The 12,496-nt window shown below is 37.3% G+C and overlaps 2 protein-coding genes across 3 annotated transcripts; both read right to left on the minus strand.

The window, feature by feature from the left end:
- Positions 1-476: 476 nt before the first annotated feature.
- On the minus strand, positions 477-1,778 carry LOC131318492 (inactive protein RESTRICTED TEV MOVEMENT 2-like). Its single transcript, XM_058348311.1, has 2 exons — positions 1,584-1,778; positions 477-1,157 (listed from the first exon to the last, which is right to left on the minus strand). The coding sequence occupies exons 1-2, from the start codon at positions 1,741-1,743 to the stop codon at positions 688-690; spliced, it is 630 nt and encodes a 209-aa protein (XP_058204294.1). The 5' UTR covers positions 1,744-1,778; the 3' UTR covers positions 477-687.
- LOC131318491 (inactive protein RESTRICTED TEV MOVEMENT 2-like) lies at positions 477-9,102 on the minus strand. 2 transcript variants are annotated; one of them, XR_009197707.1, is made up of 3 exons: positions 8,930-9,102; positions 7,962-8,498; positions 477-603 (listed from the first exon to the last, which is right to left on the minus strand). XR_009197707.1 is itself a non-coding variant. In XM_058348310.1 (2 exons), exons 1-2 carry the CDS (start codon positions 9,087-9,089, stop codon positions 8,029-8,031), a joined length of 630 nt encoding a protein of 209 aa, XP_058204293.1. In that variant the 5' UTR covers positions 9,090-9,102; the 3' UTR covers positions 7,886-8,028. The 2 variants fall into 2 exon arrangements, 1 of the variants encoding a protein (XP_058204293.1); XM_058348310.1 differs by lacking the exon at positions 477-603 and having other exon boundaries at positions 7,886-8,498.
- Positions 9,103-12,496: the final 3,394 nt, after the last annotated feature.

Genomic DNA, 12,496 nt, shown 5'->3' on the forward strand with positions numbered 1-12,496 from the left:
TTCATCGTCTTGCATAAAACAGTTTAAACAAGACAATGAATTTGATAAATCGACTGGCATGGTCAGGAAAAACTAAGGATTTGATGATAGACTCGTTCCCCTACATTAAAGAATGGATCGAAACGGGGAATGCTATAGGGTTTGCTCTCTCTCTATATGGGGTATACCCGAATTCAAAAAAAAGTGATTAGACCAATGTGCCCGTAAGTGTTCAATCAACTTAATTTTTTTTACATAGCGGATGTACTCGATCAAAATACATACTATATTCCTTCCACGATTAATTTTTTTTTTATTGGATTTCCATTATAGTATGTGTTTATTTCGAAAACTTGTTCTTTTTGAAATTTGGATTTCTTTTCTTGGGTCCAACACGAGTGGCCATATGGACGGCAATCTTGACATACCAGATGGAAATTGAGCTAATTTACCGTTAACATTAATACGGGCCCACTAGTAAGAAAGAAATTATAGCATTGCACTTAATTATAGCAAATTTATTTACTTCAAACCTTTCAATATAATCTTTTACAGAGGAGTATACATTTTGTTGAGTGAGAACCTTATTAACAGATTGATATATAATCTAACATATACGTCGAGCTATGTTTTTGCAGGACCTCCCAGCTCTATCACGCAGGTGACCAAGTGAGTGCCTTGGTCCATGTTATGAGGTCACCAAGTACCCTAAACATTAGGCGCCGGCCTTGTATACTTGTACGCGGCAAAAGCACCAAGAGCCACCACGACCGCTACCACCACCCCTAGTGCAACACCCATCACCACCTTCTGATCCCTGATTATGGTCTGCTTCGCCACCGAAAATACCTTTCTTGATTCCTCAGCCACTTGAACTTGAATCCTTTTGGTTTTTGGCTGCACGTTCTGATCCTGAGCCTGACCCTGTTGTTCAGCTACTACTTGTATGGGATGATCTTGCTTGGTCTCTAACTCTACTGAAGTTTTTTTGGGCATAATAATATGGAGAAGGCCAGCATTGGTAAACTTTGCAGTGATTTCATTTGGGTTGCAGTCCTTTGGAACTTTGATATACTTTGCGAAACGACTCCGTTTCATGCCGTCAATCGGGCGCTCTCCGGAGATCCTTAGGGTGCCACGGTTGATGAGATGGACTTTGATTTGGTTTCTCTTGAATTCTATCACATAGAGGATATTGTGAAATATAACTAAAACTAGAATAACGAGAGACATATAAGATTTATTAGGAAAGACGGATAATAACGAAACAAAAATAACTTCGACACAAAAGTGCATGAAAAGTCGGAAATTAAATAAAAAGAAGAACAAGGTAATTTTTTCAGCACATTTGAATTTTCATGAGCTGAGTTAGAGTTGAAACTTAGAGTAAACCGCTACCCAGTATATAATTTTTGTAAAGCTCCTTACTTGTCGAGCGATTTATCAATAAGCCACAACCAATAACCTAACTTGCCCCCTTTTATTATTTACCTTTGCGTGAATATAGATCATGCGATAATATATGCCTTTTATCCAACTTGTATGTCACTAAACAAAATGGTGCGTACATATCATTAACATAGTAATAAGTTACACAATATTACCAGGGACATGGACCACAAGGGTTTCTTTCCCTTCCTCTCTCTGCCAACCGCAGAAAGGTTCGAAATTGTCGTACGTCGGCATTGCATCTCCGGCTTTGGCATCCGCCGGGGCGGGCTCAGTTGCGGCGCCCTTAGCAGCTGTATTTGTTGGAGGCTTCATGTTCTTCGTCTTTCAGGATGTTGGAGAATATTGATGGCAATTTATATGCTAAGCAAAGTCACGAGAGGGGGTTTGGCCATGAGGTTTCTTCTGGGGTTCCTCTAGAAATGGAATCGCTGCCTTTTTGACACTTTAAAGTTTCTGATTTAGCTTAATTTCTGTCTTTGGCATTCTTTAACGTTTGGGGATGATCTCCTTTTACATGAACAATGGTATATTACTTTTTGTTATTTTTACATTTTCTTGATCTTGGGAGAATGGATTCAAGAATTTCCATCCTCATTGCCAAACACCACTTCCCTTTCCCAATTTTAAAGAATGAAATACAAAAGCCCCTTATTTTTTGAATTAAATGTGATGTATTGTGAGAAAATGATATGTCTTGTAAAGTGAGAAATAAACTACTTAGAAAAATAAGAACATTAGTAGAACGGGGCCAAAGTCGGGCTATTATTTGGCCCATTATGAAGTTCCTTCCAATGGGAGTGGTCATTTGTAGCTAGCCAAAGAAAGATGGGACTCAACCTTGAGGGTTAGTCCAAGACTCTAAGTGATTAGTGGGTGAGCTCTCACGCAATTATCTAGGGTTCTAATATTGGAACTGAGCCGTAAGAAAATTATTTCTTATGAATTTCTTAATTATGGCGTTGATAGTCTGTTTTTTACTAGATCAGAGAATGGATTAGCCGAGATGCGTGCTCGTTTGTACACCCCTTACTGCCATACCTGCAAAAGGGAGTCGTTTGTAACAACTGTAATTCGTATGGAGGAACGGTAATAATAACAAGGCTTGAAATGGACTAGTCGGAGAACAAAGGGGAAATCAAGTGGTAAGGGTTTTTTTTTTTTTATTCGTTAATCATAATCTATTCTATCTTAGGGGACTTGGGAAGGTTGATGGGTGCTTACGGCTACGAGAATTGAACTCTACCCATGTGCATAAGAATATAAGAGAGGGACAAACTGCACCCCACTTTAATTGAAAGTTGTAAAGCTTTCATTTGCATTAATAGTACTAGATTTCTACGAGGTTCCAGCTTAAAAATTAATTAGATATATGTGGAATAGCCTCTAAAATATATTAACAAAGTTTGGGTGATTTAGAAGCGATGTGAGATAGAATCTACCATTCCCCTCACGTGCAAACCGGATGGACGTGAAGATACGAATTGAGGATATAATTATGAAATTTGATTCGTGTGAAGGAGACTCTGACCATGTGAGGTGAGGCCATTAAAGACCTAACTCTGATATCATATTAAATTTCTTGAAGGGTTCCAACCTAAAACCAATTAGTTACAGACAAGATAGCCTTTAGAATATAATAATTAACCATGCGTAGCTTAAATGAGTGATATGGAAAAAAATCTAACAAATAGGTTGTGGATTCGATTCTCATTGTGGAGTTTCATTCCACACCTTTTAAGTTAAATTAGATTGAATTTCCTGCATATACTAAGAAAAATTTGGACTCGTCCTCGTCAACACAATATCAGAATCCAACTAGTCACACTCTAGATGTACTTTTTTGTGGTGCTTTAAGCTGATGCGATTGCTAGTTGCTGCAAAGGAGGTATCTTATGAACCGTGGTGGAGTCAGTATTTTGGCTGGAGGGAGCCGATTATCTAAAATGAGTACTTATTTTAGAGTTTTTGATTTTTCAATATAATACATTTGTAAATTAAAATGATTCTAGCTTAAAACAGTAAAAGTGTATGAATCATTTGTTACCTTTATTTAGACTACAACAATACTCACATGCCTGGTTGTACGTTTATAAAAGAAATTAAGAAATGAGAATGCAAACAATCTATTTTTTACTAAATCAAACTTAAATTGTTAAGATTATGATAAGCTATTACACTAATAATATTCATAATAGCCTAAAATTAGCTAGATCTAATTTTCAAAAATATTTTAAAATCGCAGGGGGTCGGGCCCCGTCCGGCGCTAGGTAGCTCCGCCTTTGTTTGTGAAGACATTCAAGCCTATAAATGGATGCTAGTTGTATAAGCTTTAATTGGGTGGGGTTTTGTGTTTTGGTGTTGAGGAACAAAAAGGGGCGTAAGAAGTAAAGATAGGGTCCGGTCCATTCCAGTCCAGCAATATGAGAAGCTGGATTTTTCTGGGTGGGTTTGAAATGTATTTGGGCCCTTTGGGGGTTGGTTTTCTTGGTGAGAGGTTATTGTCATTGAGAGAGAGAAGTTTTGAGAGATTGTTTGTAATCTTGTTTGAGTTGGATTGAATTATTCAATTTAATTAACATCAAATATATATACAGACGTTAAGGGCATAAGACGAGATTCAATCTTCAATGTACAAAGATCTATATGAATCCATGATATAAGCACCGAGGCACGCCACCAACGCCACCATCGCTGCCACATTCGTTGCCGTCTTCAAGAAGCTTTTCGATCCCGAATCACACATTTGGGTCTCATTGTTATAATCCGGTGCTGTAACGCTCCGATTTTCCAAGGAATTTCGAAAGTATCAACCCTGAAATACACTTAATTTTATAAACTACTAGCCCCTATTTGTCGTTATACAAAATTTACATTTAAAAAAATACAAAAAATCTAACATTTTATTTAAATATCTTCAGAGCGACTCTAATCTTAATATAGATCTCAAGCATACTCGGTCTCCGCCCTTGGTATTCCTCCTGTGTCAAACTGCTCCACCATTGAATCATACATCCTCTGGTAAATTGATCGCTGAAGCAATCGATTTATCAAGATACATACGTATCCGTAAGTGATAATTCACCTAGTATAATAATCTCAAACCTACCAACCCCATATTTTACAGCTAGCAATTCAACAATATAAGAATTGGTAATACACAGAAAGTACACAGAATAATATCACATCGTCATTTTCTTTACTATCCATTAACTTACATGAAATCTAAGGATCTTCTCCACAAGATCATTTCCTTCCATATCCACTAACTACAACTGTCTTATGGGTCCACCATTCCTCTTGCTTGTTCTGCACCGGGGTCCTAGGTGAACGCACCTAAATTATGTATTTAGCATATTCTCACTTAAAACCATAACAGGAGGATCGAGTCATCCCATGACGTATCGTATATTAGAGTCGGACATCCACTACCCCACACTAACTATAACCGTTTCAACCCATTCCTTTCCTCATAGAAAAACTTTTCATGACGTATCATACATTAACGTCTTACTAACTATAACCATCTCATGAGACCCATTTCCTTCCTCAAAGAAAACTTCTCATAACGTATCATACATTAGTGTCACAACATATCTCATTACCGGATCCCTCATACAACCCTTTTCAATATAGGGCCCCATTGGTTACCCTTTTCAACATAGGGCTCTATTAGTTACCTTTACCATAGCCATGGCTCAAATCACAATCCATAATCTTACATCTCAACACTTTATCAATTTGTCATTTACTTAACTTCGTCTACTTGAATTACTATTCTTAAACCACCCCATGAATCTATGTCCGACTAGCAAGTATATCATGATACAATCAATAACCTCTCAATTCATAACATGATACATTTCAATGAGATAACAATACAACATTTGATAGGTGCAAATTATTAAACACATAAAGAATTTGAATTGGGACAATGCCTTCTAGATTGTTAAAAATTCTTTATCGAACAAGTAGTTAGTTATAGTATTAACTTGAGAAAATTAACTAATTATTTTGCAGGCCCTAAAGTGTTTTAGTAATCTCTAATAATATAATATGCCACGTGTAGTTAGATGAGCTTTTGAGGCTTCTAAGTATAATCTAATGACCGTAGGGAATTAATTTCAATTGTATTGACTTTTTGTAGTAATCAAATATAACTTAATCGATTTTCAAAGTGGTCTAATAAGTTATGTAAATCTAGAATTTAACTGAATGGTTTAACTTTTAACTTTATCCATAAATTTTGGAGCCTAGATGTTTTGATGTCAACTTACAGTAACTTAGTGAATACTTAAGTTGGCTAATAGTTTTACACATTTTACTATTGACTAGTTTTGTATATTAGCTTAGAACGGTTATTAATTCTTTTTTTATTTGTTCGCATCGTTTCAATTAAGTTTTCTACTTTTTTTTAATACTTTATTTTTACAAATAACTTACTTATATACTAATCTTTTGGCCAAAATCGTATACTTTAATACCTTAGAGGTTAAATATGAAATTTTAAAAGACAAAAGAACCACAGGGGATAACAGATCATCTTTATTAAAAATGAAAAAAATTTCAGTGCCGAGCGGGTACCACGTAGTGCCCGCTTGAGCTTCCGAACTGTTCATTTCATTTTTGAACGGCTTAAATTTGGAGAGAGAAAGTGTTGGGGTGAGAGGAGAGAGATGGTTTTAATTTGAGCCGTCTAAAAATGTATCAGACGGCTCGGATGCGCCGAGCAGGTACCACGTGTGATATACCCGCTCAGCACTAAAAAATCTCTCATTAAAAACCCAACGTCCACGTACAGTAAAAGGGAAAAAAACAAGAGTGAAAGACCAGTTCCGGCTACGCGACTTCGGGGTTGATTTCTTTCATTCCGAAACTTTAAAAATCTATACGTAAGCACATAATATAATCAGGAGAGAGTAGGGAAGTGATTATTCTACTTTAAATCCGGTCGAAAAAGCAGGTAATAGTTTACGGACGGTTCCGGTAAAACGGGAATGACACTGGCGACGGGAACCTTGGGCTGACTTCGGTTGAGCTGTGGTTTTTTTTTTTTGGACTTCAGTTGAGTTGTGGTTGAGGTTGGAATACTTGAAGTTTGCGTGGAAGGTTGGAGAACCGAAATCGAATGGTGGGGTGGTGCAAGCGACATACCCGATTTTCACTCTCTCTATAAAACTCATGGGAGCTTTCTCTCTATTTTTTTTTCTCTACTATTTTGCAGCCAAGGAGGATTTTGGGTTACAAATTTTCATAGCCTAAGGGAGGTGTGTTTGAAGTGAGAGAGAGAGAGAGCAAGTGCACGTTTGGAGGTGGTAGGAGTGTGGGAGGATAAGTGTGGAGGTGATGGAGTGTAGAAGGGAAGTAAGGAAGAGATATACTCGGGAGAGAGATGAGGAAGAGAGAAGTGCCGAAAAGAAAGGGGACATGAGTCATGTTTTATGGGTTTCCAAATTTAATATGTATATGGATGGATGTGTATGTAATTGTAGGAGGATGCCGAATGGAAAGAGAGAGAGAGAGAGAGAGAGAGAGAGAGCATAATCCCTCATTTTCAGGAAACAAACTATTGCTACATTTACTATATATTTACATATGCAGATCGATATCTAGATATATGTACACATATCATGACAAATATATAGATGGTTAAAGTTAGTTATAAAAACTAACAAAAGAGGTTAAGCTCCACTCCGGTTTAATATTTGAACCGGAAGGAACAGTATAAATTTGGATCGTCCATTGTTAAATTTGGATCATTCATTGTCTTAATTAATGATTCGGATTTGCTCAGAAAGTCTAACCAGTAAAAATAAAATATGAGTAAATCCGAACCATTAATTACATCAATAGACTATTCATATTTAGACTGTCCCGTCCGATTCAGTTCAAATTAACGACCGAAGGAGATCCAATTCCAAACAAAAACCACAACCTTAAAATAGAGCTTAGTCAAGAAATTAACAAAACAGAAAACAAGCAAAGCATGGCAGCCCTAGAAAACTTAACATCAGGTCTTGGTACTTTGACCACTTTTACAAACTTAAAACTAAGTACTCTCTTCGTCCTAATTTAATTTCACTTTTAGAAATTTGTGCAACTTTTCATGTTTTAATTACATCAATATTTTATATGATTTTAAAAATATTGTATTATAGAACAAATTGAAATCTATCAAATAATATTCAAATTGGATATAAAATTCATTACCAATTTAAAGATATAACAAATTTTTTTTAATCCAGTTAAAATAGAACTGATACAAGTAAATTAAGACAGAGGTAGTAGTACATAAATTCCGAAAATCCAAACGGAGTGGTTGAACCAGATTGCTGACTTAAACAAACATATCTATATATATATTCCCTCCGTCTTGAATTTTTGGTCTTAGTAAGAATTTTTTTGTTGTCTTAAAAAGATTGTCTCAGTTAAAAAGTAGTAATGAACAGAAGTATACTTTTTGTTAAGTGAGAACCTTATTAATAAATTGACATATAATTTGACATAGATGTTGAGTTATTTTTCTGCAGGACCTCTCAGCTCTATCACGCAGGTGACAAAGTGAGTGCCTTGGTCCATGTTACAACGTCACCAAGTACCCTAAACATTAGGCGCCGGCCTTGTATACTTGTACGTTGCAAAAGCACCAAGAGCCACCACGACAGCTACCACCACCACTAGTGCAACACCCATCTCCACCTTCCGATCCCTGATTATGGTCTGCTTCGCCACCGAAAATACCTTTCTTGATTCCTCAGCCACTTGACCTTGAGTCCCTTTGGTTTTCGGCGGTGCGTTCTGATCCTGAGCCTGACCCTGTTGTTCAGGTACTACTTGTATGGGTTGATCTTGCTTGGTCTCTAACTCTACTGAAGTTTTTTTGGGCATAATAATATGGAGAAGGCCAGTATCGGTGAACTTTGCAGTGATTTCATTTGGGTTGCAGTTCTTTGGAACTTTGATTTCCTTTGCGAAACGACTCCATTTCGTGCCGTCAATCGGGCGCTCTCCGGTGATCCTTAGGGTGCCACGGTTGCTGAGATGGACTTTCATTTGCCCTCTCTTGAATTCTATCACAGAGAGGATATTGTGAAAATATAACTAAAACTAGAATAACGAGAGACATATAAGATTTATTAGGAAAGACGGATAATAACAAACAAAAATAACTTCGACACAAAAGTGCATGAAAAGTCGGGAATTAAAGAAAAAAAAAGAACACGGTAATTTTGTAAGCATGTTTGAATTTTCATGAGCGGAGTTGGGGTTGAAACTTAGACAGAGTAAAGCACTACCCAATATATAATTTTTTTAAAGCTCCTTACTTGTCGAGCGATTTATCAATAAGTTACAACCAGTAACCTAACTTGCGCCCTTTTATTATTTACCTTGGCGTGAATATGGATCATGCGATAATATATGCCTTTTATCCAACTTGTATGTCACTAAACAAAATGGTGCGTACATATCATTAACATAGTAATAAGTTACACAATATTACCAGGGACATGGACCACAAGGGTTTCTTTCCCTTCCTCTCTCCGCCAACCGCAGAAAGGTTCGAAATCGTCGTATGTCGGCATTGCATCTCCGGCTTTGGCATCCGCCGGGGCGGGCTCAGTTGCGGCGCCCTTAGCAGCTGTATTTGTTGGAGGCTTCATGTTCTTCGTCTTTCAGGATGTTGGAGAATATTGATGGCAATTTATATGCTAAGCAAAGTCACGAGAGGGGGTTTGGCCATGAGGTTTCTTCTGGGGTTCCTCTAGAAATGGAATCGCTGCCTTTTTGACACTTTAAAGTTTCTGATTTAGCTTAATTTCTGTCTTTGGCATTCTTTAACGTTTGGGGATGATCTCCTTTTACATGAACAATGGTATATTCCTTTTTGTTATTTTTACATTTTCTTGATCTTGGGAGAATGGATTCAAGAATTTCCATCCTCATTGCCAAACACCACTTCCCTTTCCCAATTTTAAAGAATGAAATACAAGGGCCCCTTATTTTTTGAATTAAATGTGATATATTGTGAGAAAATGATATGTCTTATAAAGCGAGAAATAAACTATTTAGAAAAATAAGAACATTAGTAGAACGGGGCCAAAGTCGGGCTATTATTTGGCCCATTATGAAATTCCTTCCAATGGGAGTGGTCATTTGTAGCTAGCGAAAGAACGGAAAATTCCTGGCCGGTCCCAATTTTTGCTTGCTATCCCATCCAAACCATTTTTTTAAAGTACTATCCATCTAGGTCATTTTTAAAGATGCTTTTATTATTTTGCCCTTGTAACTATTTATAGTCTTAGATTTCACACCCTTTACAGAATTCACACTCCTTTTAGAATTCATATCTCTTTTCAGAATTCACACCCCAAAAATTATTGAGGTGTGAATTTTGAGTGAATTCTTAGCGTGAATCTCCCGTAATCCAAGAATTCACACCCAAAAAAAAAAAAGAAAATGAGAGGAGGCCATCATCTACCCATAATAGATTAAAATAAGTTCTCATCACTATTTCTCATAAAAAGAAGATTTAGCATACAGAGAGAAAGAGAGAGAGGGGCCATCATCTTCTTTCTTTTTCCTTTTCCGCAACGCAACTCTGCTGCTACTTCTTCTCTTCGTCAACTCTGCTGCTACTTCTTCTTCTTCATCAAAGACACGCTAGATTCACGTACTAGCGTCGAACTACCCGTGTGGTGGCTACACAGCTCTATTTTTTACGGGTCCGGTATCAATCTATTCGTATCGTCGAGATGCATGAGACTCATGTATCAATTTGAGTCTTGGATCAAATTTTCGTTTCTACAGTTTTGGAAAGCAGCTCTTCAGGCGGCGTGTGAGGGCCACACCGGAATCTTTCCAGCGACGGAAAGGCTTCTCAAGAATCGACTTGATGAGACAATGTTGTTTTCTGGTGTTGAAGTTGATTTTCGATCACTTCTCCACACCGACGAAAAACAACTCTACTTTGACGTCAAGTCGCCAACGCCCGCAACGAAGAACAACTCTCCTTCGTTCCTTACAGGTATACCCGCACGTCGACGACCAAGTGCGAAGTGAGGCGAACTCCGGCGACAACGCTGTACAGCAGCGGAAGGTCTGAATTGTAGCGAAGAAAGAGACAAAAGGATTCCAGGGATTTTCTACTTCGTTCCATACTGTACGACGAAGGATTTGAGCGGGTGAAGATGAAAACGGGATAATTTGGACAGATCACTTAAAAACAGGGCTTATGCGGAAAGAGTGCGACGCGGGATGGGGCTGGACGGGCACGCGGGGACAAAACAGGGCCGGTCGGTAAGAACTCGCGAACGAAAGATGGGACTCAACCTTGAGGCTTAGTCCAAGACTCCAAGTGATTGGTGGGTAGGGCTGTCTACGGCTGGAATTGGACCAGATTGTTATGAATCCAATCTTAATCTGCGAGTTATGATTTTTACATTTTCTTGATTTTGGGAGAATGGATTCAAGAATTTCCATCCTCATTGCCAAACACCACTTCCCTTTCCCAATTTTAAAGAATGAAATACTGGCTCCTTATTTTTTGAATTAAATAATGATGTATTGTGAGAAAATGATATGTCTTGTAAAGCGAAAAATAAACTACTTAAAAAAATAAGAACACTAATAGAACGGGGCCAAAGTCAGGCTATTATTTGGCCCAGTATGAAGTTCCTTCCAATGGGAGTGGCCATTTGTAGCTGGCCAAAGAAAGATGGGACTCAACCTTGAGGGTTAGTCCAAGATTCTAAGTGATAGGTGGGTGTGCTCCCACGCAATTATCTAGGGTTCTAGTATTGAAACTGAGCCGTAAGAAAATTATTTTTTATGAATTTCTTAATTATGGCGTTGATAGTTTGTTTTTTACTGGATCAGAGAATGGATTAGCCGAGATGCATGCTCTTTTGTACACCCTTTACTGCCATACCCACAAAAGGGACTCGTTCGTAACAACTGTAATTCGTATGGAGGAACGGTAATAATAACAAGGCTTGAAATGGACTAGTTGGAGAATAAAGGGGAAATCAAGTGGTAAGGGGTTTTTTTTAATTTTAATTTTGATTTATTATTATTATTTTTTCATTCGTTAATCCTAATCTATTCTATCTCAAGGGACTTGGGAAGGTGGGTGGGTACTTACGGCCATGGGAATTGAACTCTTCCCATGTACATAAGAATATAAGGGAGGCACCAACTGCACTCCATTCCACTTGAAAGTGGTAAGGCTTTCATTTGCATTAATAGTACTAGATACTACGAGGTTCCAACCTAAAATTAATTAGATATATGTGGAATAGCCTCTAGAATATATTAACAAAGTTTGAGTGACTTAGAAGTGATGTGAGATAGAATCTAACACTCCCCCTCACGTGCAGACCGAATGCACGTGAAGGTACGAATTGAGGATATAATTATGAGATTTGATTTTGGCGAAGAATACTCAGACCATATGAGGTGAGGCCACCAAAGACCCAACTCTGATAGCATATTAAATTTTTTGAAGGGTTCCAACCTAAAACCAATTAGTAACAGACAAGTTAGCCTTTAGAATATAATAATTAACTATGAGTAGCTTAAATTAGTGATATGGAAAAAAATCTAACAAGTAGGTTGTGGATTCGAATCTTAATGTGGAGTTTCATTCCGCACCTTTTAATTTAAATTAGATTGAATTTCCTGCATATACTAAGAAAAATTTGAATTCGTCCTCGTCAACACAATATCAGAATCCAATTAGTCACGCTCTAGGTGTACTTTTTTGCGGTGCTTTATGCTGATGCTCTTGCTACAAAGGATGTGTCTTATGAACAGTGGCAGAGTTAGGATTTTGGCTCAAGGGAACCGATTAACTAAAATGAGTACTCATTTTAGAGTTTTTGATTTTTCAATATAATACATTTGTAAATTAAAATGATTCTAGCTTAAAACAGTAAAAGTCTATGAATCAGTTGTTACCTTTATTTGGACTACAACGTACAATACTCACATGCCTGGTTGTACGTTTATGAAAGAAATTAAGAAATGAGAATGTAAACAATCTATTTTTTACTAAATCAAACTAAAATTG

Source organism: Rhododendron vialii, chromosome 3a (assembly GCF_030253575.1).
Source record: "Rhododendron vialii isolate Sample 1 chromosome 3a, ASM3025357v1".
Taxonomy (NCBI): Eukaryota; Viridiplantae; Streptophyta; class Magnoliopsida; order Ericales; family Ericaceae; genus Rhododendron; species Rhododendron vialii.